General features: G+C 42.1%; 1 protein-coding gene across 4 annotated transcripts in view; it reads left to right on the top strand.

The window, feature by feature from the left end:
* Positions 1-21368, top strand: part of VPS35L (VPS35 endosomal protein sorting factor like) — a 120323-nt gene extending 98955 nt beyond the window's left edge. For all 4 annotated transcript variants that reach the window (XM_073362283.2, XM_073362284.2, XM_073362282.2 and 1 more), the window contains 3 exons: positions 8047-8165; positions 18248-18394; positions 20159-21368. In XM_073362283.2, the coding sequence (XP_073218384.1) occupies positions 8047-8165; positions 18248-18394; positions 20159-20257 (365 nt within the window). In that variant the 3' untranslated portion in view covers positions 20258-21368. The remainder of the gene's footprint in view (positions 1-8046; positions 8166-18247; positions 18395-20158) is intronic.
* Positions 21369-24055: the final 2687 nt, after the last annotated feature.

Genomic DNA, 24055 nt, shown 5'->3' with positions numbered 1-24055 from the left:
TGGAGCTGGAAGAAGAAAATCACTTTTTCCAGTATGCCACTTATTGTTTGACAAGACACAGCATCAGCCACCCAATAGGATTCAGAGTAACAGCCGTGTTAGTCTGTATTCGCAAAAAGAAAAGGAGTACTTGTGGCACCTTAGAGACTAACCAATTTATTTGAGCATGAGCTTTCGTGACATGGTCCATGTCTCTGTGTATATAATGTCTTCTGTAGTTTCCACAGTATGCATCCGATAAAGTGAGCTGTAGTTCACGAAAGGTCATGCTCAAATAAATTGGTTAGTCTCTAAGGTGCCACAAGTACTCCTTTTCTTTTCACCCAATAGGAGCATCCGCTGGTCGCTTCTGTTAAACTTCCCACTTTCCCTCTACTGGAATAGCCTTTTGGGTTCTGTTAGCTTTGGATTTTAGCTTTTTAGCCTTAATGCTTCATCTTTTTTTTTTTTTTTTCTTTTAAGATCATCCTGAGGACTGAACTCTATTTGGTTTTGTACTTTAAGAAACTACAACTCATTAGAAAAATTAAATATTTCTTGCGGTTCATCCTGATTAATTCTATGATATATAGTGAAGGAGACAAAAAGGAGAAAGTGAGACAACTGGCCCATATTTTTAAGATCAAAGAACAAGCTTATAAGAACAGCAATAATATTTTTTTTCTTTTCAAAGAAAATTTTTAGATGGGTGAATCAGCCTGAATAATTATACAACTGACTAGTTAGTGCAGTTCCCAGTAGAAGTAAATAGAACTTTTCAGAAGAATCTCTATCAAAACTTTTAGAATTTGTTAAAACTATTTGCATTTATATGTTTAGAGGGTCTTTCTTTTTGTTTGAACTGTCGTCAAAGCTTAGGCTTGTCAACACTTTGCATGCATATATTATTTAACAGCTCTAAACCTCAGAATTTAAAGCTCAGTCCTGCTCTAAAATTCAAGAATGTGGGGACACATCTGATAAAATGATCTATTATGCAAACACTGTTGCCAGTTTTACAGGAGATAGACTCAAATCCAAATATATATATATATGAAAGCAGGTTCAAGTGCTAGTATCTGTTATGGGAATCACCATTTTAAAACTACGGCTGTATCTTGAGATTTCACAGTGGCAAACCTAAGATTATTCTAATTATAACAAATGACCAAAACAGACCTGTTCACATTTATCAACAAGTTGAATGTATCAAGTAGTGCCACTGTCAGCACTAAGGAAAAAGGTTTCCCAAATGGAGATACTTGCCCCAGACCCTAGAAATGAAGTAAGTTTTTTGTTCTGACTCAGTTTTAAGCACTAAGTGTTTTAGCCCCTGCAGTGCACCAGAGACTGTCTGCATTGCATACTTTGACACAGTTAAAATTTTGTGGTTGCATCTACTACCCAGTAGTTCTTTCAGATGTACTCCAACTTTTGTCTCATTCTGCTAAATTCCTTGTATGATGCTAATCTTGCAAGACGTAGAAACTGAGGGAGGCTGCCCATCACCCAGTTGCTTGGAGTAGGCTGGTTTGGCAGAAGTTATCTGCAAAAGATCCCAAGTTTCTCTTTTTAAGGTGGGGAAAAATGTGTGAGGGGATGATCACAGCCATCTTTAACTGAGGCTTTAGCTCTTCGTGATCATGATGGGACCAGTTCTATTCCAGTTGAACGCATGGAATTTTACCATTGACCTCACTGGAAGCAGGATCAGGCCTTTATGGCCATCCTTCTGTCGGAGAGGCCCCCAATTCTTTATGTACCTGCTTCCTGTTTTCATATGGACCTGACAGTCTAACCATAAACAGATGATGGGTTTAGAAGCTCATTGTCATTTTTGTGGGATATAGAAATAAATATTTCCGTACTAGAATCTGAATCATTATAGTGGAGACATAATGCTGGAGGAGAAGGGAAGAAAGTCATATTTTCCAGGCATTTAAAAACAAAACATATTTTTTTGTAAATGCAGCTGTGTTTGGATGTGGTAGTTGTGTCTTCTTAAATCATAACAGGGAAGGTGAAACAACTAGCAAATAAAACCTTCCCACGCATTGGATACGTTCCAGTCATTGGACTTGCAGGTCATTGACACTTTGGACAGCACTGAGGCATAATAGACTTTCAGTAAAGAGGAGAGATGCAGTTAGTGACAGCAAAGTTTAAATCCTATTTCAGGATCCCTGTAAAGGAAAAGAGAGGCCCAATTTCCCCTTTAAGCGATATCTGCACTGGTTTTCTGCTTCCTACTTTCTAAATACTCATTTAAGAAGGGTTGGCTTCTCTGCAGGAAAATTTAAAATTTTAAAAGTTGTGATTTTACAAAAAATCTGATTCTGACAGTGATAAAAAAGATGCTGCAAATGTAGTGTGCTCCAGAAAAAGGCTAAAATATATGGCAGAGAAGAGTGTCCTTTGTGGATTGTAATTGCTTGTGGTTTTTACACCTAGACGCTAAGATCTCACTCTGGCAATTATATATTTATTTATTTATTTTCATTGTATAGCTGGAACCATGAAAGTGGGGCTCAGAATGATTAAAATGTTTGAAAGTGTGGTGGTGAGTTAGTAGCAGAACTGGGAGTAGAACCCAGATATCTTGACTTTTGGTCCCCTGCTCTAAGACTGTGCTTCCTTCTGATGGTATGCTGATTTTCAAACAAAGGCAGATCTAAAATAAATACTTGAGTTCTTCTGGTGGATGGGCTACCAAGATAAAGTCACCATCCATGACAAGATGTAGCAGCCTAGGAGGAAGTTTACAATTGAGCCAATATGGAACATCGGACTGTAGTGGAGATCTTCCTAGTCTCTTTCAGAATCTCTAAGAAAGTGAATGTGATCTTATCTTTTTTCCATTTATAAAAGGGTCAGAATAACACTTACTCATTTCTTGGGGGTGTTATGAAGTTTAAATGTTTGTAAAGTCCTATGATATCATCAAATGAAAAAAGCTATGTGAAGTAGTTATTTTCCCTCTTCCCCTGGGGCAACATTTCTGTTTCTAGACAGCAGCACCATAGTTATATGGATTTCTTGGAGTGCCTTGTACAAAGAGAGAGAACTGGGAATGATTGTGAAGGATGTCTGGGGGACATTGGATTTTTTATTCTCTTGGAGATTTGATTTATTAGAAATACCTAGATTTTGCTGAGGAAGAAAATTAAAATCAACAGATCGTAAATAAGTGCGTACAGATTATTATGTAGTCAGTAGAAAATTGTGACATGAAAGAGGATGATGCTAAATATACACAGCCAAAGAGGACTGGCCATGACTTGCTGAGAATCTTTAATCTCATTCTACATCAACAAACATGGGACTATCCTCTTGCAGCTGCTGGTTTGTTCCATTAAAGATGCTGGTGGATTTCTGAAATGAGTTCAGCTTGCAGTGAAATAGCTTTCATGCCTGACTAGGTGCAAATACCATTCAAATGGCAGCAGTACCAAGTACAATGAATATGGAATCTTTCCTCTGGATTTAGTGGATTTTTTTTCAGCCATTCGTCTACTTGTAGATGCAGTTGTCATAGGATCCAGGGCCCTAGTGCATTGGCAATTAAGAGTTTTCGGTGCCTGTGATGCAAAATGGTGGTCCACTTGAGTATTAACTCAATGGGGAGTACTGACTTCATGTGATGGAACAGTTTTCCTGGCATCTGCACGAAGCACATAACATAAAATGTATCCAGGTGTTAAAATGTGTTTATACCAAATAGACCTTTATTCTGATTTAGATAATCACACATTAGAACCTGTTAATGCTAGTATTTACCCAGCATGCTTCTTCCAATACAGACAGTTTTTTTGGCACTTTATCGATTCACCGCTTCAGAATCTGAGCCTGGTGATTCTCATTGTTCTTGGCTGTGGAATTTGTCATGCATACACCTCATGCCACTGAGGAATTGTGCTGCAGAATCTAGGTTTTCTTGATGTTTGCAAAGTTTGTACCAAACATGAACTGAACGTAAATCAATGCAGTATTGCTTTCCTGCTTGCAGACAAGCAGCCTGACACAATAGCTTGAAGAGATGTGAATTCACAAGGGTATCAATGTGTTAACTCTGAAACCTAGTAATGGCAATTTAAAATATCAGCTATTTGCTCACTTCAGCTTATAACTGAAATATCCAGCTAATGAACTGTATCCATCATTGAATGTACTGGTAAATACTGGTGGGTGATAATTAGAAGCACTAGTTGCTTATCTCTAAGGTTATGATTATATCACAGAATCCATGACTTCCAGAGACCTCCATGATATTTTTTGCTTCAGCCCCAAAATCTTAGCCATACTTGTCACAGATTGCTGAGGTATGGAATTAGAAGTCCAGGTCTTCCAGTCTTTCCAAAAGTATTGTTTTTCAAGTCACCTGTACCTTTCCCACAACAAAGGAAGAAAGAGGAGAGGTTTCCTATTTGCATTTAAAACAAAACCCCCACCTCTGGTATATTCCCATGTGTCAAAAGCTACAACTGTCCTTTTCCTGATTGTCAAAGTTCCTTTTTCATCCCTAGCAATTTCTACAGTGCAGTTTTCATCATCTGTGGCACGTTCAAGATGTAAATTTTGGTGATATTAAAAAATTGTATGTAATATCAAAATACATAGCATTAAAAACTTGCTATCTGGATTTATTTAAAATAACCAAGTTTGTTGAATTTATCTGCTGCTGCTGAATTTCCAGTTTTTGCAGACATCCAGAGCTGATGCTGCAGAGTTAAGGCTTAGATCATAATCTAAACAACCCAACAAATTAAATATCTATAGATACAAGACAAACTGCTTTTGGTCAGCAAAGTGAAATAAAGTGGTTTCTGCCATATTGACGATTGCATAGATTGTGTGACTAGGGTTGCCAGGCATCCGGTTTTCGACCAGAATCCCTGGTTGAAAAGGGATCCTGGTGGCTCTGGTCAGCACCGCTGACTGGGCCATTAAAAGTCTGGTCAGCAGCGCAGCAGGGCTAAGGCAGGCTCCCTGCCTGCCCTGGTTCTGTGTGGTTCCCAGAAGCAGCTGGCATGCCTTGTTCCTAGGCACAAGGGTGGCTACGGGAGCTCCATGTGCTGCCCCTGCCACAAGCGCCGGCTCTGCAGCTCCCATAGGCTGAGAAACGCGGCCAGTGGGAGCTGTGGAGGCAGTGCCTGTGGGTGTGGGCAGCGAGCAGAGCCCCAGGTCCCTCCACCTAGGAGCCGGACATACTGGATGTATCCAGGAGCCACCGGAGGTAAGTGCTGCCTGGACAGAGCCCACACCCCGAACATCCTCCCGCTCCCCAACCTCCTGCCTCAGGTTGGAATCTAGAGTTGCAAGGTGTCCAGTTTTCAACCGGAATGCCCGGTCGAAAAGGGACCCTGGCGGCTCCGATCAGTACTGCTGACCGGGCCGTTAAAAGTCTGGTCAGCGGCGCAGTGTGGCTAAGGCAGGCTCCCTTCCTACCGTGGCTCTGCGTGGCTCCAGGAAGCAGTGGCATGTCCCCACTCTGACTCCTATGCGTAGGGGCAGCCAGGGGGCTCTGCACGCTGCCCCTGCCCCAAACGCTGGCTCTGTCCCTTCCATTGGCTGGGAACCGGGGCCAATGGGAGCTGCAGAAGTGGCGCCTGCGGACGGGGCAGTGTGCAGAGCCACCTGGCTGTGCCTCCACGTAGGAGCTGGAGGGGGTCATGCCGTTGCTTCCAAAAGCCGCCTAAGGTAAGTGACACCCGGAACCTGCACCCCTGACTCCCTCCAGTGACACAACCCCGGACCCTAGCCCTGATCCCCCTCCCACCCTCTGAACCCCTCGATCCCAGCCTGTAGCCCCATCCTGCACCCCAAAACCCTCATCCCCAGAGCCAGCACCCCAAGCCAGAGCCTACTCCCTGATCCCCCTCCCACCCTCCAAACCCCTCAGTCCCAGCCCAGAATACCCTTCTGCACTCCAAACCCCTTATCTCCAGCCCCACCCCAGAGCCCGCACCCCCAGCCGGAGCCCTTCCCCCCCCCCGCACCCCAACCCCCTGATCCAGTCCCTTGAGGATGGGGAGAGTGAGTGACAGAGGGAATGGGGGATGGAGTGAGCAGGGCTGGGGCGTCGGAGATGGGGCAGAGCAAGGGTGTTCGGTTTTGCACAAGTAGAAAGTTGGCAAACCTAACCTGCTCCCGCACCATAACTCCCTCCCAGAGCCTGCACCCCAACCCCCTGCCCCAGTCCTGAGCCCCCTCCTGCACCCCTAACCCCTCATCTCTTGCCCACCCCGGAGCCCTCACCCTTTCCTGCACCCCAACTCTGTGCCCCAGCCTGGTGAAAGTGAGACAGGGTGGGGGAGAGCAAGCAACAGAGGGAGGAGCCTAGGAGAAGGGCTGGGGGCGGGGCCTCTGGGAAGGAGGTGGGGCAAGGGTGTTCTATTTTGTGTGATTAGAAAGTTGGCAACTCTGTGTATGAGAAATGACTGAATCAGATCTCCTTGTTCTGTAGTCAGCTTTGTTTCACTTATGTAGGTTTCTAGTGTGCGCTCTGTAGTGCAGTGGCTGTGTGTGTATGTCCATACTGCACCTAGCAGAATGGATCCTTGATTTCAGATGAGGCCCACTGGCATTACTGATAAAATAGATGTTTGTCATGAAACAGAAGCCACAGGTATTTAAAAAAGGGCTACGTTTTTTGTATCAAGTCTGTGGCTGTGTAAAATGTTTGAACCTATGAGCTTTAAAATTACATCACTCGTGTTTTTGCTCAGCATGTATTTACTTTTTACTGCAATATTTAAAAAATAAAAATAAAACTGCAATTAATAGCAGTTAAAAGCTGCTCTAGCACCAATTGAATGTGGTGCATCAGTAATAACCATACTGACTGTTCATTCTAAGCTTTCATTTCTCATGTTATTTTGTCAGCATGTAAGGAAAGTAGTTTCCAAAGAGTAATAAAATAATAAAACAAAACCTTTTAAATAATAAGTTCTCTGAGGGCTGGGGATGATCTTCCTCTCCCACTCCCTGATTTCTCTAGAGTATGCTTGTATTTGAAAATTCTTCATGTAATGTATTCTCTTTAAAATAAGTGTTGCTTAAAGTGAGTAGGTGAAAGAAGGCTATGTAGTTGGTATAAAACAATACAGACTACTTTGAAAATTCCTGCTATTATCTGAATTTAGTCAGTATTGGCCATGATTTTCAGTTAATCAAGTTTTACTTTAGAATGCCTTACCATTTTTTAGGTATACAAATAAATATAAACCTGGTGTAAGCAACATGCATATATAATTCCGGAGTCACCTGGATAGTTGCACACATGCCTGATTTCCTTATACTTATGGGACTAGGTTTCCCAGGTATACAGGGAGAATCAGCTAGAGGGGTTAAGCATTGAAGAGAAACTGGTGTCACTTGTCCCACTAACACATTTTATAATAGTTAATGATCTGGAAAATTGGGGTGACAGTGTCAATAAGCCAAATTTTTCTCCAGATTGTCAGCTTTGCATTCATATAGTAAGTTACAAATAAAAGGTATGGAACAGCTAAGTGAAAAATTTACATGTACAGTGTACAAGGTATGTGCTACAAAATAGGCACAAGCCTTTCAGTCTTCACCAATTTTTCTGAAGTTCTCTTCCCATGAACACTATTGCTTTGACAGAGACAAGCAGCGTTTCTGCAGTTGTAAAGTGGTATGGTAATATATGAGGGCTCCAAGTTTGTGGTTGCTGGAACACTCTGAAAAACTATATGTTGGTGCATGTATTGGATAAAGCATAAATTGTCCATCAACTTAATCAATCCCGCTCCTATTAAAGTCAGTGGCAAAACCTACCTAGCTTCAGTGAAAGCAAGGGATCTGGCCATATGGAAGATTCGTATGTTGTGCTGTATGTTGCTTTGTGTTGCAGCGTGCAATTAAGATCAGTCAATGGTGGTAAAAACACAGGTGTCAGGTCTTTATGAAGGATTTCATATGCGGGTGGGGTCATTTTACAGCTTTAAAAACTATCTGTTTTAAATATCCAGTATTGTTTTGCAGCAAACACACTTACATAATTATCCAAATTAAACTCAGATTTATTTATGCTTGTTTCTGCAGTTGATTCCAATGACACCCTCTATGGTGGAGACTCCAAGTTCCTGATTGAAATTAACAAGCTGTGTGAGACAGTGATAGCTCAGATCCTGGACCATCTGAAGACCCTTGGACAGGAGGAGGTATGCCTTTTCTTGTCTTATTACTGTACAGTGCAACATCAGATCACTTGCAGAGCTCAATAAATGAGCCTTTTCAATTGATACTCCTGGGGAAATTTTACGCCAAAAATTTAAAAATTCCTTGCACAATATTTTAAAATTCTGCAAAGTTCTGCATATTTTATTTGTCAAAATAGCACAATATAATCACACTGGTTTCAATTATTTTGGTAATTTATTTGAACTACAATACAATGAATGGAGAATGGGAGTGGGGAGCATACAAATATATGCAGCCATATGCTCAGTGTTACATCATAGACAACTGAAGAGCAACTGAGGGCTGGTGAGTCAAACTCACAATTTATATTGGCTACTGACCGTTGGTAGAAAGATCAGTAGCAAACAGTTCATGGAGCACATTTTGATAGGAAATTTTTTCAGTCCAGAAAGTTGGACCAGTTCTAATAGCTAAAGCACCATAAGCATTTATAAGGCCATACTGTCCTTTACACCTCACTGGCAATGTAAAGGAGTCTTAAAACTTTTATACCTGTTTTGTACTCCTGGGGGAATTCACAAAGAGGAATGGGAACAATTCACTAAACAGGCAGGCTTCTACATTCTGGTCTTTCCACGCTTACCTCCTCCGAAACACCCTGAAGCCCTGCCCCTCCATGCCGAGGGTGCTGCGATAGCGAGACAGAGGGACAGAGTGTCTCTTTCTCACATGCACAGCTACCCAGTCCACTCCCTGCAGCAGTGATTTACGTCTCTACTGGCTGTTCCGGGCGCCCAAACCAATCTGCCTGCACTGCTGGGGAGAGGTGCGTGACTGCTCTTGGGGTTTCCCTTTGCTTCCCCGCCAGAAGCCATTTTTCTGCGGGGAACCAAAGAAATCTGTAGGGGACATGAATTTTGCGCACACACAGTGATGCAGAATTCCCCCAGGAGTAAATAATTGACAGTGCAATCTAGTGTGTTGCTGCTTTTGGAAAGCCCTGTGAATGTTTACAAAGCTAGAGAGGATTGTATGGTGTTACTTTGGTTAAAAAAAAATAAACAGACATCACATAGGCAACAGTGGGGTGAAGAGATTCAGTAATATTTATAGCCCCACTATTTGTTGTTGTACTCTTTAAGAGATGGATTGTTTAGCTGCATTCTGTGCATGACATGGACAGTCAGTTGTACCAGAGAGAATTGTTTTTTGCTAGGCAGTGGATGCTGCTCTGGTGCCAACTTTGGTCCTGCTGCTTTTCTTGAGATGTAATAATCTCTACAACTCCCTTCTGTTCCCATTCCCTCCCAGCTGTCACTTCACTCCTGACCTAAACCAAAGTCTCTACTTTCTCCCTAGTCCCAACTGCTACTTTTCTCACCAACCTAACCAGACCTCTGGAATAGGCTAATGGACAAAATGAGAATTAACCCATTGGTCTGTTCTGAGCTAAATGCAGTGGAAATTACTTTATTGGTAAAGGCTCTGCATCCCAGAGGGTGATTAAGAATGATTTGCTTAGTTGTAGGGAGTACTTTCACTTTTACCCTATTTTGAATAATGGTTACACTAGTTAAAACAAAGCACAAACCCTTGTCGACTTATTGGATTCCTTGATTTCGGGTTTATACAGTATGTGAGATCAAAAACAGCTCTATGGGCTCATCTTTTATGACTGGCATTCTCCATGTTGCTGAACTCCTCACCTTTGCATGAGAACAGACTATGCCCCTGGTAACATGTCTGTTTCTGAGCTTCAGTTCCCACTGCAACAGCTTCTTCTCTCTTTTTTTTTTTAAACTATCTCTATTAGACTTAGGTCTCATGTCTTATAGCCTGAAATACAGGGGAAAGTGAGTCTTTGATGGAAAGAAAATAGAGCTGAAGTCATTCTCTTATGTCATTTTACTTGGCTACTCGCCAAATAGTTCAGGTGGTTGGTTTTTTTTCTTCCCCTTCTGCTGGGATTACATTTTAGAAATTCTTCTAAAGAGAGATCCGTAAGGTATGCCTCCAAGAATTCATTAAGCAACATGCACTTGAGAGCACAGCTACTGCTGTTACAGTAGTATTTCCTCTGCCTTTGATATCAAATACTTTCTCATAAAACAACTGTAGAGATTCAAAATTAATAAATGCCACATTTTTATGGTGGCACATTCCAACGTACAGCATAAACTATGTATGTACAGTAGCACAGTGAAATACAGCTGTCTTTGGATGCAACAGCAAACCAGCACCCTGTGCAATGGCAAGGACACCAAAGCAACTTCTGCTCTTAGAAATAGTGCCATGGGATCTTTTTAACGTGCTCACAGAACACACAGGACCGGGTTTTAAGATACTCTGTGAAATACCAAACACAGTAAACTGTCACTGTATTTAGCTCACGCAGGCTGAGCCTGTCCTGCTGGGATTGGGACTTGTGTTTCCAGGAAGTCTAGCTTTACAAACCTGATGCTTAGACTACTAAGAGAGTCCGTCTAGCTAATTCACTGAAGCAGGAGGTATTATGGTCCAGTAGATAGAGGGACACTGGATTGAGAGTAAAGGGACACACATTATGATCCTAGCTCTGTTATTGGGAAGCTGTGTGATCTTGGGCAAGTCACTTCTCTTCTGTGCCTCAGTTTCCCCAGTTGTAAGGTGGGGGGATATTTGCCTTCCTTTACAAAGTGCTTTCAGATCTGTGGATGAAGAGCACTATACAGAAGCCAAGTATTTCTCTCTTTTTTTCCTTTTTTTTAGGGGGTGGGGAGTGTAGGGGTTGATGATGTTGATTAAAGTCACATCCTTCATCTCTAAAGCAGTACTTGGCAGAAAATCATCTCAAATTTTATTTTGATCACTTCAGTGTTGGCGACCTTTTATTATTTGGCTGCTCATTTACATGAACAAGCCTCTGCTGATATTGGTTTTCCTTGGTTCATTTCATTTGAAACCCATAAAAGGGAATTGATTTTCATATAATTAAATGACTGCCAAACTGCAATTTGAAGGAAGAGAAGTGAATCTGATGTTAACACAGTATGCTCCTCCTTTCTTCCTATATTACTTTAAAATATCTTTCAAAAATTCTGCTTCTTTTGTGTGATAATGTTTCAACTGAAATTTACAATCCCAAACTACCCTATACAAATACAAACCATCTGTGGTCATGGGAGTGTGCCACCATACTGTTCCCTGCTTTGCATTTTTATTGCATTTTGGGCTGGAAGGTTTTTTGTTGTTTGTTTGTTTTTAATGCAGAATTCTTATAAATGTTAAGATCCTGCCTGCTGCAGTTGGACTGAGTCGTGAACAGTCAAATGTGCGCATGTTTCGTGCAGAGCCATTTGCTTTGGATCCAAAACCAAAGTGTTACAGTAGCCAATGTTACACCAGGAAGTGAGGTGGTCAGCATCATGTCCGACCACTTTTGACTACCCTAACCTGATGGATCAGATATGCGTTTTGCACCTGGGTGATAACTGGTGGTGGCCTTTCAGGGTGAGATTAAGTGAGACCTGAACTCTCAACTTTCGGGATTGTAGTCAAGCTCCTTAATCTGTCAGCCACCACACCTATTTACCCAATTAGCTCACCTGTTTTTTATTTTAAAGATGCTAAAGATTTAAAGTTCTTCCTGAAACAATTCTCTATTATTGTCACTCCAGTATTGTTACTAAAGCCTTCAAACAGTGATGGCTTTGTTAGCTCCTTGGAGCAGGAAGCATGCTTCCTCCACTGTTGGGAAAGTATCTGCAAGCTGTAGGAGTTGCCAGAAACAAATATTTGCAATTCTCCCACAGTTCCAGTTATCAGAAGTCCAAACTTCACCCTGCTCCTCATTCAAATCATACATCTCAAAGATGAGGTGAACTTAGTGTTTTCAGAATTTCCAGCAACTTGGTTAGTCTACAGCCAGTTAAGATTCTTCATTCCAACATCTCATCTCACTTCCATAACAAAGAGGTATTGAATGGTCTCCTGAGTACACTTGTGATACCTCCTAGAAAAGCAACTATTTCTATTAAGTTGTCAGTCTGAGAAATGTAGGCAGGCCATTGTTGTAGCTTGCGGTTATCTTGGAAGGCTTGCTCAGTGGGAAGTGTCTCGTACTGCTCTTTAATAGTGGCAAGAGTGGGAACCATCCTGATCTCTGCTGACAGGGATTTCTCTGGCCTAGGGCCTTCAACAAAAGTGCTTCTGAGAGTATTGCCATGGGTTCTATCATCCGTGAACCCCATGTGGCAATAGAGAAACGAATAGAGAAAGTTGCTGAGCTCTACTTTAATGAGGTCTTTAAAAATTAGGGCCATGGTCTTGAAGTGTATCCTGAATCTGATAGGTAGCCAATATAGGGCTTGGAGCACTGGAGTAGTGTGTTCTCATTGGTCTAACCAGGAAAGCAAGCTCCTGCACACCAAGCCAGCTGGAGTTCCCATGTAGAGTGTATTGGAGTACTCCTAGAGTGAGACTGACAAATCACAGAGTGCTGTTTCAAGGTCTGTATCCACAAGAAAGGATTTAGTCACCTGGCCATCTGAAGAAGGAATTTCTGCTTGCTGCTACTATTTAGGAATGCAGGTGCAATGATGAGTCCAAGAGGACCCTAAGACTGTGTACATACTACCTTAGTAAACAGGGGACTTGCGCTTACAACAGTTGGCGAGTTCAGAGCTGCTGCTGGGTTATTAGTGTTTCCTCTGTTCCAGTCAGCATCACCTTTTACTCAGGCTGAACTTGAGTCAGTTGTCTTATATCGAGGGGCTTTATTATCCCAGAGAGGAGGATAACTGTGTAATGGCACTGTGTATTAAGTTCTGAGAGCTTGATATTGTCTGCTTATACCATCTTATGATCGTCCCTAATTGACTAATGTGTATGAACAGGCCCCTGAAGGACTCTTGAGGAGAGGAGAAGCTGCCCACTGTGACCTCTTGAGAGGAAGGAGCACATCTAAATTCCCAAATGCCTTGTTCCTCACAGCATGAAGCTCTAAGCGAGCAAATTTCAACAGAAGGCTGGAGTGAATGCTAGGAAGCAGGATTGCTATTGTAAGCAGTGCTAAAATGGATAATAACAGCAAGATCACATTTTTCTCCATCATGCCATATTAAATTAAGATATTACTCTACTCTTTGCTGGAGGGGATAGGACATGAGGGACATAACAGGCCACATGTTCTGGGCTTGTGTAGTTCTTTCTTTATTCCAGTGTCATCTACACACTGTTTCAAAGATTATGAAAAATGCTTACCAAGTGGGTACTCTCTGCTCTCTTTGGTGTGGGAACTATTAGTCTCATGATTTATGTGACTGCCATAATCACATGAAACTTGATCTATTCCTCTCTGTTTGCTGCCCATAAATACATCCTCATGAGTTGGAACGCCCTCCACAATTCCGTCTTGGTTATGTCAGTGGAGTTGGCAGGTTGTTGACATGGATTTCTCATTCAGATTTGAGGTCAGTGCCATGTTACACAAATATTCTTGTTGATCATGATGTAGAGTGTTGCACGCCTTCTTGCTTTTGTTCCTTTTTATATAGTGGACTTTACTCCATCTTCTCTGGAGTCTGTGCATCTCTTAACTTTGCAACTTCTAACATATGATTGGATCCCCATCTCCTACTTGTGCCTGTGTGCTTACCTCAAAATACTGTGAATTGTAATGTACATCCCTTCCTTCTGACTCTGTCTTGAATGTGCTGTATCCTTTTTGAAGTGTTCTGTATGTTATCAAAATGTTAAACAGAGTGTGGGCACATACACAGGCATATATATTGTATAGAAATACAATGAGGTGGGGATATCCAGGGAAGAGACCTTTGACCACCTCTCCTGCACTCAGCTCAATAATCTAGCTCCACTAGGATTATTACTATCGTAAACCTGCAGGCAGCTTCAAACAGTCTCTCTTTTATGTTTGGATTCAAGCAAAAATATATAGGCACAAGTGGTTAACCTAAGGTGGAGGGGGAAAATAGTCCAGATAATAATTCAAATGCTCTAAACATTTCTGAAGTATTTCTCTAAAATGTACAAGTACAAAATACATGGTGGAGTGGCAAAAAGGCTTTGCATCGCATAATTCTCCCATCTCAAATGCATGCTGTCATGCCACATCATATATTCTTTCTTTTATTTTCCTTTTGCTCAAAGACGTTGGTCCTAATGCAGTGCTTTCTCTCAGCTCTGATAGTTACTTTCTAACTACTCATCGTTTCCTGATAGTTTGCTAGATGTGTTGCTGGGGCAGACTGATGGACCGTGTCTGTGTCCAGAAGTGGCTACATTTCAACAGTGGATGAAATGATGCTTGAATCTAAGGCTGTAAAAAGCTTTGGGAGCCACTGGGATGAAAGGTGCTACAATATATAAATGTAAATGGAAGCATTTTCTCTGTGACTGCTGCACTTTACTCCCATTAACACTAGTGGGGATTTATGTACTCACTGAGTGACCCATAATTTTTGTAATAAAAGTTTTTAAGAAAGGGGGTTTCAATCTAATATTCTAAGCACCACCTCAGAATAAAAGTAGTAATCTATTGAAAAGTAGCCACTTGTACTATGTGATGACTTTAAATATTCAACAGTGGTGATAGTCAAATACTCCAATGCTATGTGACCTTGCCAATTCAGTATTTTTTTTTTGTAAAATATCTTCCTATCTATGTAGCAGCTGAACATGCTAAATAAAGAACAGAATCGGTATGTGCAGAGCTTACATTCTAAAGGCACTTATGAATAAAATACAGTGGCCCAAACCACACAGTGGCTTGTTGTCTTCATAGCTAGATGCTTCACTGACAGACCCATTGTCCAAAGTTTTCTAAGGTAGTTTAGCATATGTTAGGTTTGGGAAAGCCTCCCAAACTAAGGGGCACCATGAATAAAAGAGACAGTCACAAGTGGGAGAAAAATAGATAAAATAGTGAAGGTCTGAGCCTACATTTTATTAACGTGTTTGCTAGAACTTGTTACCATGAGTAATCTCACTGATTTGAAAGAGTTGGCGTGTTTGTAGGTTGGTCGCTAAATGCTTAACGATCAAGTGCTACTGCCCCCAGTGGGGGTGGGTATCTTCTCTTGTCCTTATTTAGCTGCTTGGTCCATGCCATCTCCTTTTTGATAGCGTGCATATGCAATTAGTTCTGCTGGCAGCGATAGGAAACGTTAATTTCTTTTCACTGCTACAACAATACTGTATACCGGCTATAGAATTTACTGGCTGAATTTAGAGAAGGCTCAAGTGAAGTATGAAATTTGTTAATTAATGTGGGGGGTTGACTATGATTGTGCACTTGCTTCTAACTGCTCTTCAATTGATTCAATTACTGTAGTAGATGAGACTCTGCCTTTTAATCAACGGTCTCTTTTCCAAGTGAGCCGAACACAAAGCACAGCTCTAGAAAAGCAAGGGTAAATAAATACCTCCTCTCAGCCAGGACCTTTGATAAGAGCAGTGCCTAGCAGCACAGGCATAACTAACAGTGGAAGTGGTGTCAGCATTTCCATTATGCATGCCCCGTGCTGGTGGTGATGCTAAGAGGTCTGTAGTATAGCTGTGTAAAGTTGCTCTATAAGAGACCTGATTTGCAAAGTTTTGCAATTAATTTTTTTTTAAATTGTCAAGGGGTTCTTCCCCGCTGCCTTTTGGAGCAAGGAAGCCCTCTCCCTTTTTTCTGTATCTCTTGGGAGGAGACTTAGACTTAGAATCTCCTGCACCTAGTGGTGCATGAGACAACCCATTCTTTCTGTTGCTGTTTATCCAGACCAAGGTGCGACTCCATCATAAGTTGTCTCCACGATGGTAATATCCTTTTCAATCATCCTGCGATAGGTCATTCTTTGTCTTCCATGACTTCTTTTTTCTCTGCGTGGAATCCAGTCTGAAATACGTTGAGCTTCTGCTATGGGAAGGCTGATGACAAAGCAGTCTCTCCGTAATTATTGAGTCCACAGTCTGGTGACCTGTGCAGCACAACACTTTCTCATTGGTTACACAATCTCTTCAATGAATTTTCAAGATTCTTCTTAAACAATGGTGCTGAAATGCATTCAGTTTCCTATCATGTATTTCCACTACCTGCTACTCCTGGTGGAATGCTGCACCAAAACACTGAAAATTCTGCGCACAGTATTTTAAAATTCTGCATATTTTATTTGTCAAAATAAGACAATATAATCACGCCAGTTTCAATTCTTTTGGTAACTTACTTGCTGACAGGTATTTTTAAATACGTCTGTAACAATACAGACAACAAAAAAGATTTAAGAAATGTTTTTTTGACAAATAGATTTCTTACTAGGCATATTAATACAGAATGTTGAGTAATTCACTTAAACTACAATACAGAAACGTATTTCCTGCATGCCTCAGAACCAGTGCAAAGGTTTGGGGAGTCAGGGGTAATGGAGGAGCTGAGGGAGAGGGAAGTAATTGTTCGGAAGGAGCCTGGGAGTGAACCACGTGGGTTTTTGGGTGTGGGTGGGAGAAGTATGGAACAGGTTTTTTGGGGTGTGGAGGGATTGTTAGGGAGTTGGGGAGCTGAGCCCTAGCCTCTCCCAATCCATCAGACACATCACGCCCTGTCTTCATGTGTCCCTGCACCTGCTCACCCCATCCCCATGTGTCCCTGCACCCGCACTCAGCCACCCCTCTCTACTCCCATGTGTCCCTGCACCCCCACTCCCATTCAGCCCCTGCTCCAGTTTGTCCCCACACTAGCCCTTCTGACCTCCAGTCTATGTGACCCCCCCTCCCAGCAATAACTCCCTTCCTCCATCTGTCTTTTCTTCCCCACCCCCATATCCCATGCCTCCTCACTTAATCCGAGGAGTAATCTGTCATGTTTCCAGGGCTAACAATAATGTTGGGAGGACAATAGCATTGTATTCTTCTCACTCCTCCAGATGTTTGACAGACAGGAAAATGATCTACTGCCTTTACCATTCTTGCTTTGACTTTCTTAGTGAGCCGGCCACTAGCGGATATTGTACTTCCAAGATAGACAAAGTTGCCAACTCTTGTACTCTGCTCCACCAATCTCACCTCCGCCTGCGCTGACAGCATTTTCTCCTGTCTCCATGATCTTGGTCTTCTGATACTGATACAGAGTCCCACTTTGAAAGCTTTTGGGAGGAGAGGGCCAGAGGCAGTTGGGCCTCAGTCCTGTAATATGTCTTACTTGCCTCTGCCTTTCATTCCCTAAAACACAATTTGACTGCTGTTGCAACCGCTAGTAAGCTAAGCAGCAGGGCCAGTAGCACTCCATAAGGTTTAGTGCATGGTTGCCTGTGTTCCAAAGATCCTTTGTAGGATTTCCTTGACTATAAAAAGTGGGAGAAACCTCCTGGCCTCAAGAGACAGCAAGCAACTGTGGGGAGGACCTCTGGGAAGACAGTGCTGAGATCCCTGTGGAAGCTGCTGTTAGGTGTGAGGGGCTAAAAGGGAGGTCAGGCTATATGAACTTCACCCCAAGTCTGCTGGACTCTTATGAATCTGGGCTAATATTCACAGTCCTAATAGGATCTTAAAGGCACCCTGATCTCAGGTAAGTTCAGGGTTCTTGTATCATAGAATATCAGGGTTGGAAGGGACCTCAGGAGGTCATCTAGTCCAACCCCCTGCTCAAAGCAGGACCAATCCCCCACTAAATCATCCTGTAGAACCTTTCAAACAGCCCTGTCAGTGAGGTGGCAGAAGAGGTGCCCACGTTCAGTACTGTGAGTATGCAGTAGTGGTGGTGTTTACAGCTACAACCGTTCAGGTATCTAGAATGCACAGTATTACAAAAATGTACCAAGTCATTGAGCTAAACTGACACCTGATGTAGGAACTGTTGTAACTCACACTACTTTGGAATGGGGCTGAATGAGTAGATAGGTGTTTTTTTATTTGTCCTATTTTGAGGACAAATGCGTGGAGGACTAGCCCCAAAGTCCTTGCTAATGTTGATAATGCTAGGCCTGTTTGTTACAGAGCATATGTCTAGCTGTTGGTAAAATTCTCTGAACTGTGTATAATTATCAGGATATCTATATTTTGCTGATATATCAGAACTCCAGGATGGCTGTAGAATAATTTTTTTTTTTTTTTTTTTTAATGATAGACTCTGAAGCGCCAAAGCCAGCTGGCTCTCTACTTCTTTAATAGTATTTTAGCTCATGGAGATCTACGGAACAACAAACTAAACCAACTTTCAGTCAATCTCTGGAACCTGGCACAGAAGCATGGCTTTGCTGACACCAAGACTATGGTAAGAATAACATGGACTGAAATGGAGTGTGCCATTTTTGGCATTAGTTCTAGGTGCCCTTCCTTTTACTTCTACTGGTGGAAAGGGTCAGTGTGACCTGGGTCCCAGTGGAAGCCATCTGTGGTCACTCAATTAGGGTGAACTTCAAAGAATGGGGCAGCCAAACCCCAAAAAGCTGGTGGATATTCCAATACTTAGATTCACAGCTTCTTTATTACCTTACTGGTTACTCAGAAGTCCAAACAACACAGTTCCCTTAATGTGATCCAGCCTCAGACCTCCATCCACGTACCCACGTCAAATATGATGAAAATTTCGGTAAATCTTATTTCATCATATAAAAGGAAAGGTTCTACCAATCCCAAAGGATTGGACACATTACCTGCCAGGCTAATGAATGTTTCAGATCTTACCCAAATACACACTAAACTAAAATTTATTAAAAAACAAGAGAGAGAGAGTATGGTTAAAAGATCAATATACATACAGACATGACTTCAGTTCATTTAGGTGCAGATTCATAGCAGAGATGGTGAGCTTTGTGGTTGCAAAGAGTTCCTTTAGAATTCAGTTCATAGGTCATAGTCCAATGTCCAGATATCATATTCAGGGTGTACCCGCATAACTGCAACCTCAGTCTTGTGACTCAAACTTCCCCTGACGAAGCTTAAGCAGATCTGACAGAATTGGGACCCAAGGATCTTTTATACAATTTCATGTCCTCTTTGACAAGTTGGGAGTTCCTTGGGGAACAAAAGGTAATTAGGATGACTTTGAAGGAGGTCCATCACTTAGCTATATGAATTAACATAAGGCAATTGGGGTTTTCCTCCACCATTCACAGTATATTTCAGAGAGAGAGAAATACCGAGATATCCCGTTTTTACAATTCATTTAAATGATATCAGAATACAACATAGACAGGGACTGTTGATTACCTTGTGGACCCTACTCATACATATGTAAATACACAAAAACACAAACATTATCTCCCCACATGTCTTCTGTGAGTTATTTATTTTACAGGATGTTTAACCCTTCCTAGCCATGCCTCACAGTTATTTTATTAGATTTATTTTCTTACAACAAAAATATGTTCATTTAAATCTTTTAAAATGGTTTTGAATTGAAAAATAACATGTCCTGTGTATCTGAATCCTAATAACTTACTGTTGATTTTATATGCGAGCACATAATGTAAATTCCAACTTTGAATCAGCATCTGCTCAAAACAGAAATCGGAGGTAGCCTTTCACTTGTGTCCTGGGCCCATGACTGACAGGGTTATAAGTAAACTGGAGTGTGATTGTAGTCTCTTTTGCTATGACCAGTGGGCCACTTTACAACACTAGCATCCAGCCTGGAACAGTCGGCAGCATCGGCTTACTGGATGCTAACTAGCTGACCTTTTCTATTTAGACTGCCTTGGTAACTTTCCCAGCACGTTTAATAAGGATGTCATGCATTTGCTGGATGTATGAGAACTGAAACTGCTGGGGCTAGGAGTACAGGAGACAGCTTTACTCCAAATGAAACTGCCTTTCTGGTTAGTGGAGAAGCAGCATGGTCCAGACCTGAAAAATAACACTTGTTGAGCAACACCTGTGACTGCCAGCTCTGGGGTCAGGAGTGTGTGGTGGTTATGCCTGGATTGGACTGCAGTATTGAAACCCAGTGAAAATCGTCACTAAACTTTTCATAGGGCTGTCAAGTAAGCTGATTCAAGAAAAAGTACAAAGATTTGTCTGTCTCCTTCCTCTGTAGGTAAAAACACTGGAATATATCAAGAGGCAAAGCAAACAACCTGAAATGAGTCATTTTACAGAGCTGGCACTAAGGCTCCCTCTGCAGTCCAGGACCTGATGAATGTTACCCTTCCCAGAGTCATCCGTCACGAAGGGCATGTTGCCAAGTCCATAAAATAGGAGCTTTATTCTGAGCTTTTGTTAGAGTTCAGTGTATTTTCATTTTTAAGTTTCACTTAAAAGTATGACAGATTAATTTGGACAAGGTAAAATTGTTCTGACAAAGTGCAATAATTTGAACTAAGTTTGGTTCCAATGGTGTCATTAAACAGAATCTGATTGAAATGTTTAGATTCAGTAAAGTGCATCTTAAAATTTCTGATGGCAAATAACATTCTAGACCTGAATTTGACATAACTTTAACAACATAGGAAGAAAATTGTCCAAATACGCATATTCAGGAGCTCCCCCTTCCCCCCAACTTCATTCCATTTAGGACAAATTATTTTCTCCTGCGTGTGAGCAATATGTTGCTGTAACATCCTAGTTCATGATCAGCAGTAGTTCTAGATGAGAATTATGCCTCAGACTTCTTTGTAGACAGAGCTGTTTCCAATATTCATGTGGCCAGTTTCAGTATAACAGGAATATGGCTGAGATGTTACTGTTTTCTGGATTTGAAAAACCATTTTTGTAATACACTTTCGCCAACATGTTTATGCTTTTCCTTTTAGTCTAAAAATGTTTTGTAAAATGGAGGGAACCTCTAAATTTAATCTGGCAATCAGTGGGGAGTCTTCAGAGGAAAATGCAAATGTATTTAGAGTCCCTTGTGTTTCCAGTCCAAATGCACAGTATCATCAAATAAAACCTGTTAATGTGCAGTTTAGTTCATCTTTGTTCCTTATTACATGTATCCACAGTCATCACCTGACTGAACATCCTGTGATGATTAGTTCCATTTGCTATTCTACTGCTTAACAAATTCCCCTCTGCCAGTGGCAAGGAGCCAGGATGTGAGGTTGCTGCTACTGCCATAAGTGCCCTAGTTTTGATTGAGTTTAGGCAATTTACTGAGTTATTCTCTACAATAAGCAAGGATGACTAAAATACTCTAGCCAAATTTTGAGCAAGAAGTTGTCTTTTGTAGAGGGTGAAAATTCCATTTTGTGTGAATGAAATTCTCTAATAAAATAGCTCTGCTCTGTGGTAGAAGCTGTACTTTGTAATGCGTGTGGAATGGTGCTGTCAAAATATTCTCCATCGTGCTGAGACTGATGACTGCCTCATTGATTAAAACAAGGAGTTATGCCCTCAGAACTAGTTTAGCTGGAGAGCAGAAGTGTTAATCAGTCGATGATTGGAGCTTTTTATTGTTTTTGCAGGTGGTGTGTTAAGAAATGCAGGTGTCCATTACTTGTGCATCATCACACATGCCGGGGTTTAAAGTGGATGAAGCTTAACTGCTATTTAAAAAAAAAGCTGACTAGTGATAGGCCAGTTCAGGTGAATAACTGCTCTGGTTGCCAGGCAACAACTGATTTTTCTGCAATGTATTTTGAGTCCTCGGTAATTATATCAAAGGGTCCACTTATCAATGGACATTCACTACATCGTTTGCTGTCTGTAATTTAGTGGGGTATGCACAGCTTGCAGTAGAGGGTTAGGAATTAGTTTTCATTCAGAGGGGTTGAATGATATTGGATGCTTGTTAATACTTTTTTAAAATTTTAGATTGGAAATAAGGTTTTTCAAAAGTAATCGTGTAGGGTATGTAACAGAGGTGGGCAAACTACGGCCCTTGGGACCCTCCTGCCTGGCCCCTGAGCTCCTGGCCTGGGAGGCGAGCCCCCGGCCCCTCCCCTGCAGCCTCAGCTCAGTGCGCCGCCGGCGCAGTGCTCTGGGTGGCGGGGCTGCAGAGCCCGGCCTGACCCGGTGCTCTGTGCTGCACGGCGGCGCGGCTGGCTCCAGCCAGGTGGCGCAGCTGCCTCTCCTGGCGCTCTGGGCGGTGCAGCTGTAACACCGCCAGCCCCCAGTGCTCCAGGCAGTGCGGTAAGGGAGGAGGGAGCAGTGGGGGCGGGGGGTTGGATACAGGGCAGGGGAACAGGGGGGTTGAATGGGGGCAGGGGGTCCAGGCAGGAGGGCAATCAGGAAGGAGAGGGAAAGTTGGATGGGGCGGCAGTCAGGGGCAGGTAGTCTGGGGGTGGATGGGGCAGGAGTCCCGGGGGGGGTCAGATAGGGGCGGGGGCCGGGCCACGCCTGGCTGTTTAGGGAGGCACAGCCACCCCTAACCGGCCCTCCGTACAATTTTGGAAACCCAATGTGGCCCTCAGGCCAAAAAGTTTGCCTGCCCCTGGTATATAACTATCAGAACAAGTGTATCATAGCTATGCAATATGGAATGGGGCATATATTTGACTCTGTTTCCATTCTTTGCACATATGCTGTTAATTTATCAATGCAAAGTCTGGTGAGAACCAGAATTACAGGTGGTCAGTGGGAGGGGAGTGGTGCTAATTTAGAAGATAAAAGGTTTTTTAAAAACTAACCTGATGGTGTGCAAGTGCTAAACCATTCTCAGTCCCCCCTCCCCACGAGTGTGTTTACTCACATTACAGCCACTTTGTCTTGGTGTGTTTCACCCATGGTTCAATTCCTTTGGAAGCCTGGGAGTTCTCTAGCTAAATGTCTGCTCTATTTTAGTGGGAGTGTTGATTGGTTTGGTCTGCCCATGTATGGGATAATGGTGATCTACAAATCTGCAGTGTAGAACATGCATGCAAGGCCTCTGATCCTGTTAGCTGTACAGCTAATGTGGCTTTCTGTGCTACATGGACGTGCAGAATACCAGGATCTTTTCACAGAAGGTAATATACAAATGTCTCAGAAGAATAGAGATACTGAACAGCTCTGCAACCTATTTGATGATCAAACAGAAGTCTGGAGCCTGTGAGCCTCAATTTTTCTTAACCAATAGCTTTTAAGTTGTCCATCGCATTTTCAAGGTTACTTAGTTTTGCAGTTGATTTAAGCCAGGTCCACAAACCCTGCCATTACATACCCTGAGGCTAGCAATGCAGTATACCAAAAATTATTATTCTTTCCTTGCTCCTTGCCCTGATTTTCTCTTAGATGTTAATGAGCAAAAACCCAAGAAATATAACTAGTGATCAGGTTGTAGCTAAGTGAATTGAAGTAGGACCCTGTGCAGGCTGTGTGCAGGCTGTGTGCAGGGGAAAAGAAAAAGTTGTAGGAACACTGCATAACATTTCTGAGGTTAGGCTGGTGTCTCAGCTTGTCATACAGTTATCCTAACCCTGGGTGCACTACTGCTGTTACCAGGTTGTAATTTGCCTGTAAGGAATTATGTCAAATACACAAGCCTGGTAAAACAATGGCATTAGTACATCAAACTATATGAACCCATATGTTTCCTCACTGGCCATATAAGATTTTCACCATACTGTTCCATTTTTTTTTTTTTTTTTACTCGTGTGTTCTTCCACGCCCATGTAGCTGTACAGTGACAGACCAGATGCCTTTGCTAAGTACAAAGATCTAATTAGGAAATAAATGAACACACCCAGTCTCATTAAAAACCATTGTTTTACTTTCAAAGCTACATTACAATGAAGTTTAGATACAAAGAATAAAATGCTTTCATTATAAATATATACAAATCTTTTAAAACATTACAGCTGCTAAATGCAAAGGAAAGATTGAGAAATGTGCATGTTACATGTAGCGAGCACAGAGGCCGAGGTAGGGCTCCTCACAAAACAAGGCTATCAGTGTTCAGATCCTGCCCTCTTTTTTAATATACAAGTCTGAAAAGCATGGAGGAGATTAATTCTACACACCCCACGTGCTGAAACAAGGCTGAGTAAACGAGAAAGGAAAGTGCATCGTGTGAATC

The sequence above is a fragment of the Lepidochelys kempii genome, chromosome 10, assembly GCF_965140285.1.
Source record: "Lepidochelys kempii isolate rLepKem1 chromosome 10, rLepKem1.hap1, whole genome shotgun sequence".
In the NCBI taxonomy this organism is placed as follows: Eukaryota; Metazoa; Chordata; order Testudines; family Cheloniidae; genus Lepidochelys; species Lepidochelys kempii.
Note: the sequence above shows the minus strand (reverse complement) of the source record. Positions and strands in the feature narration are given on the sequence as shown.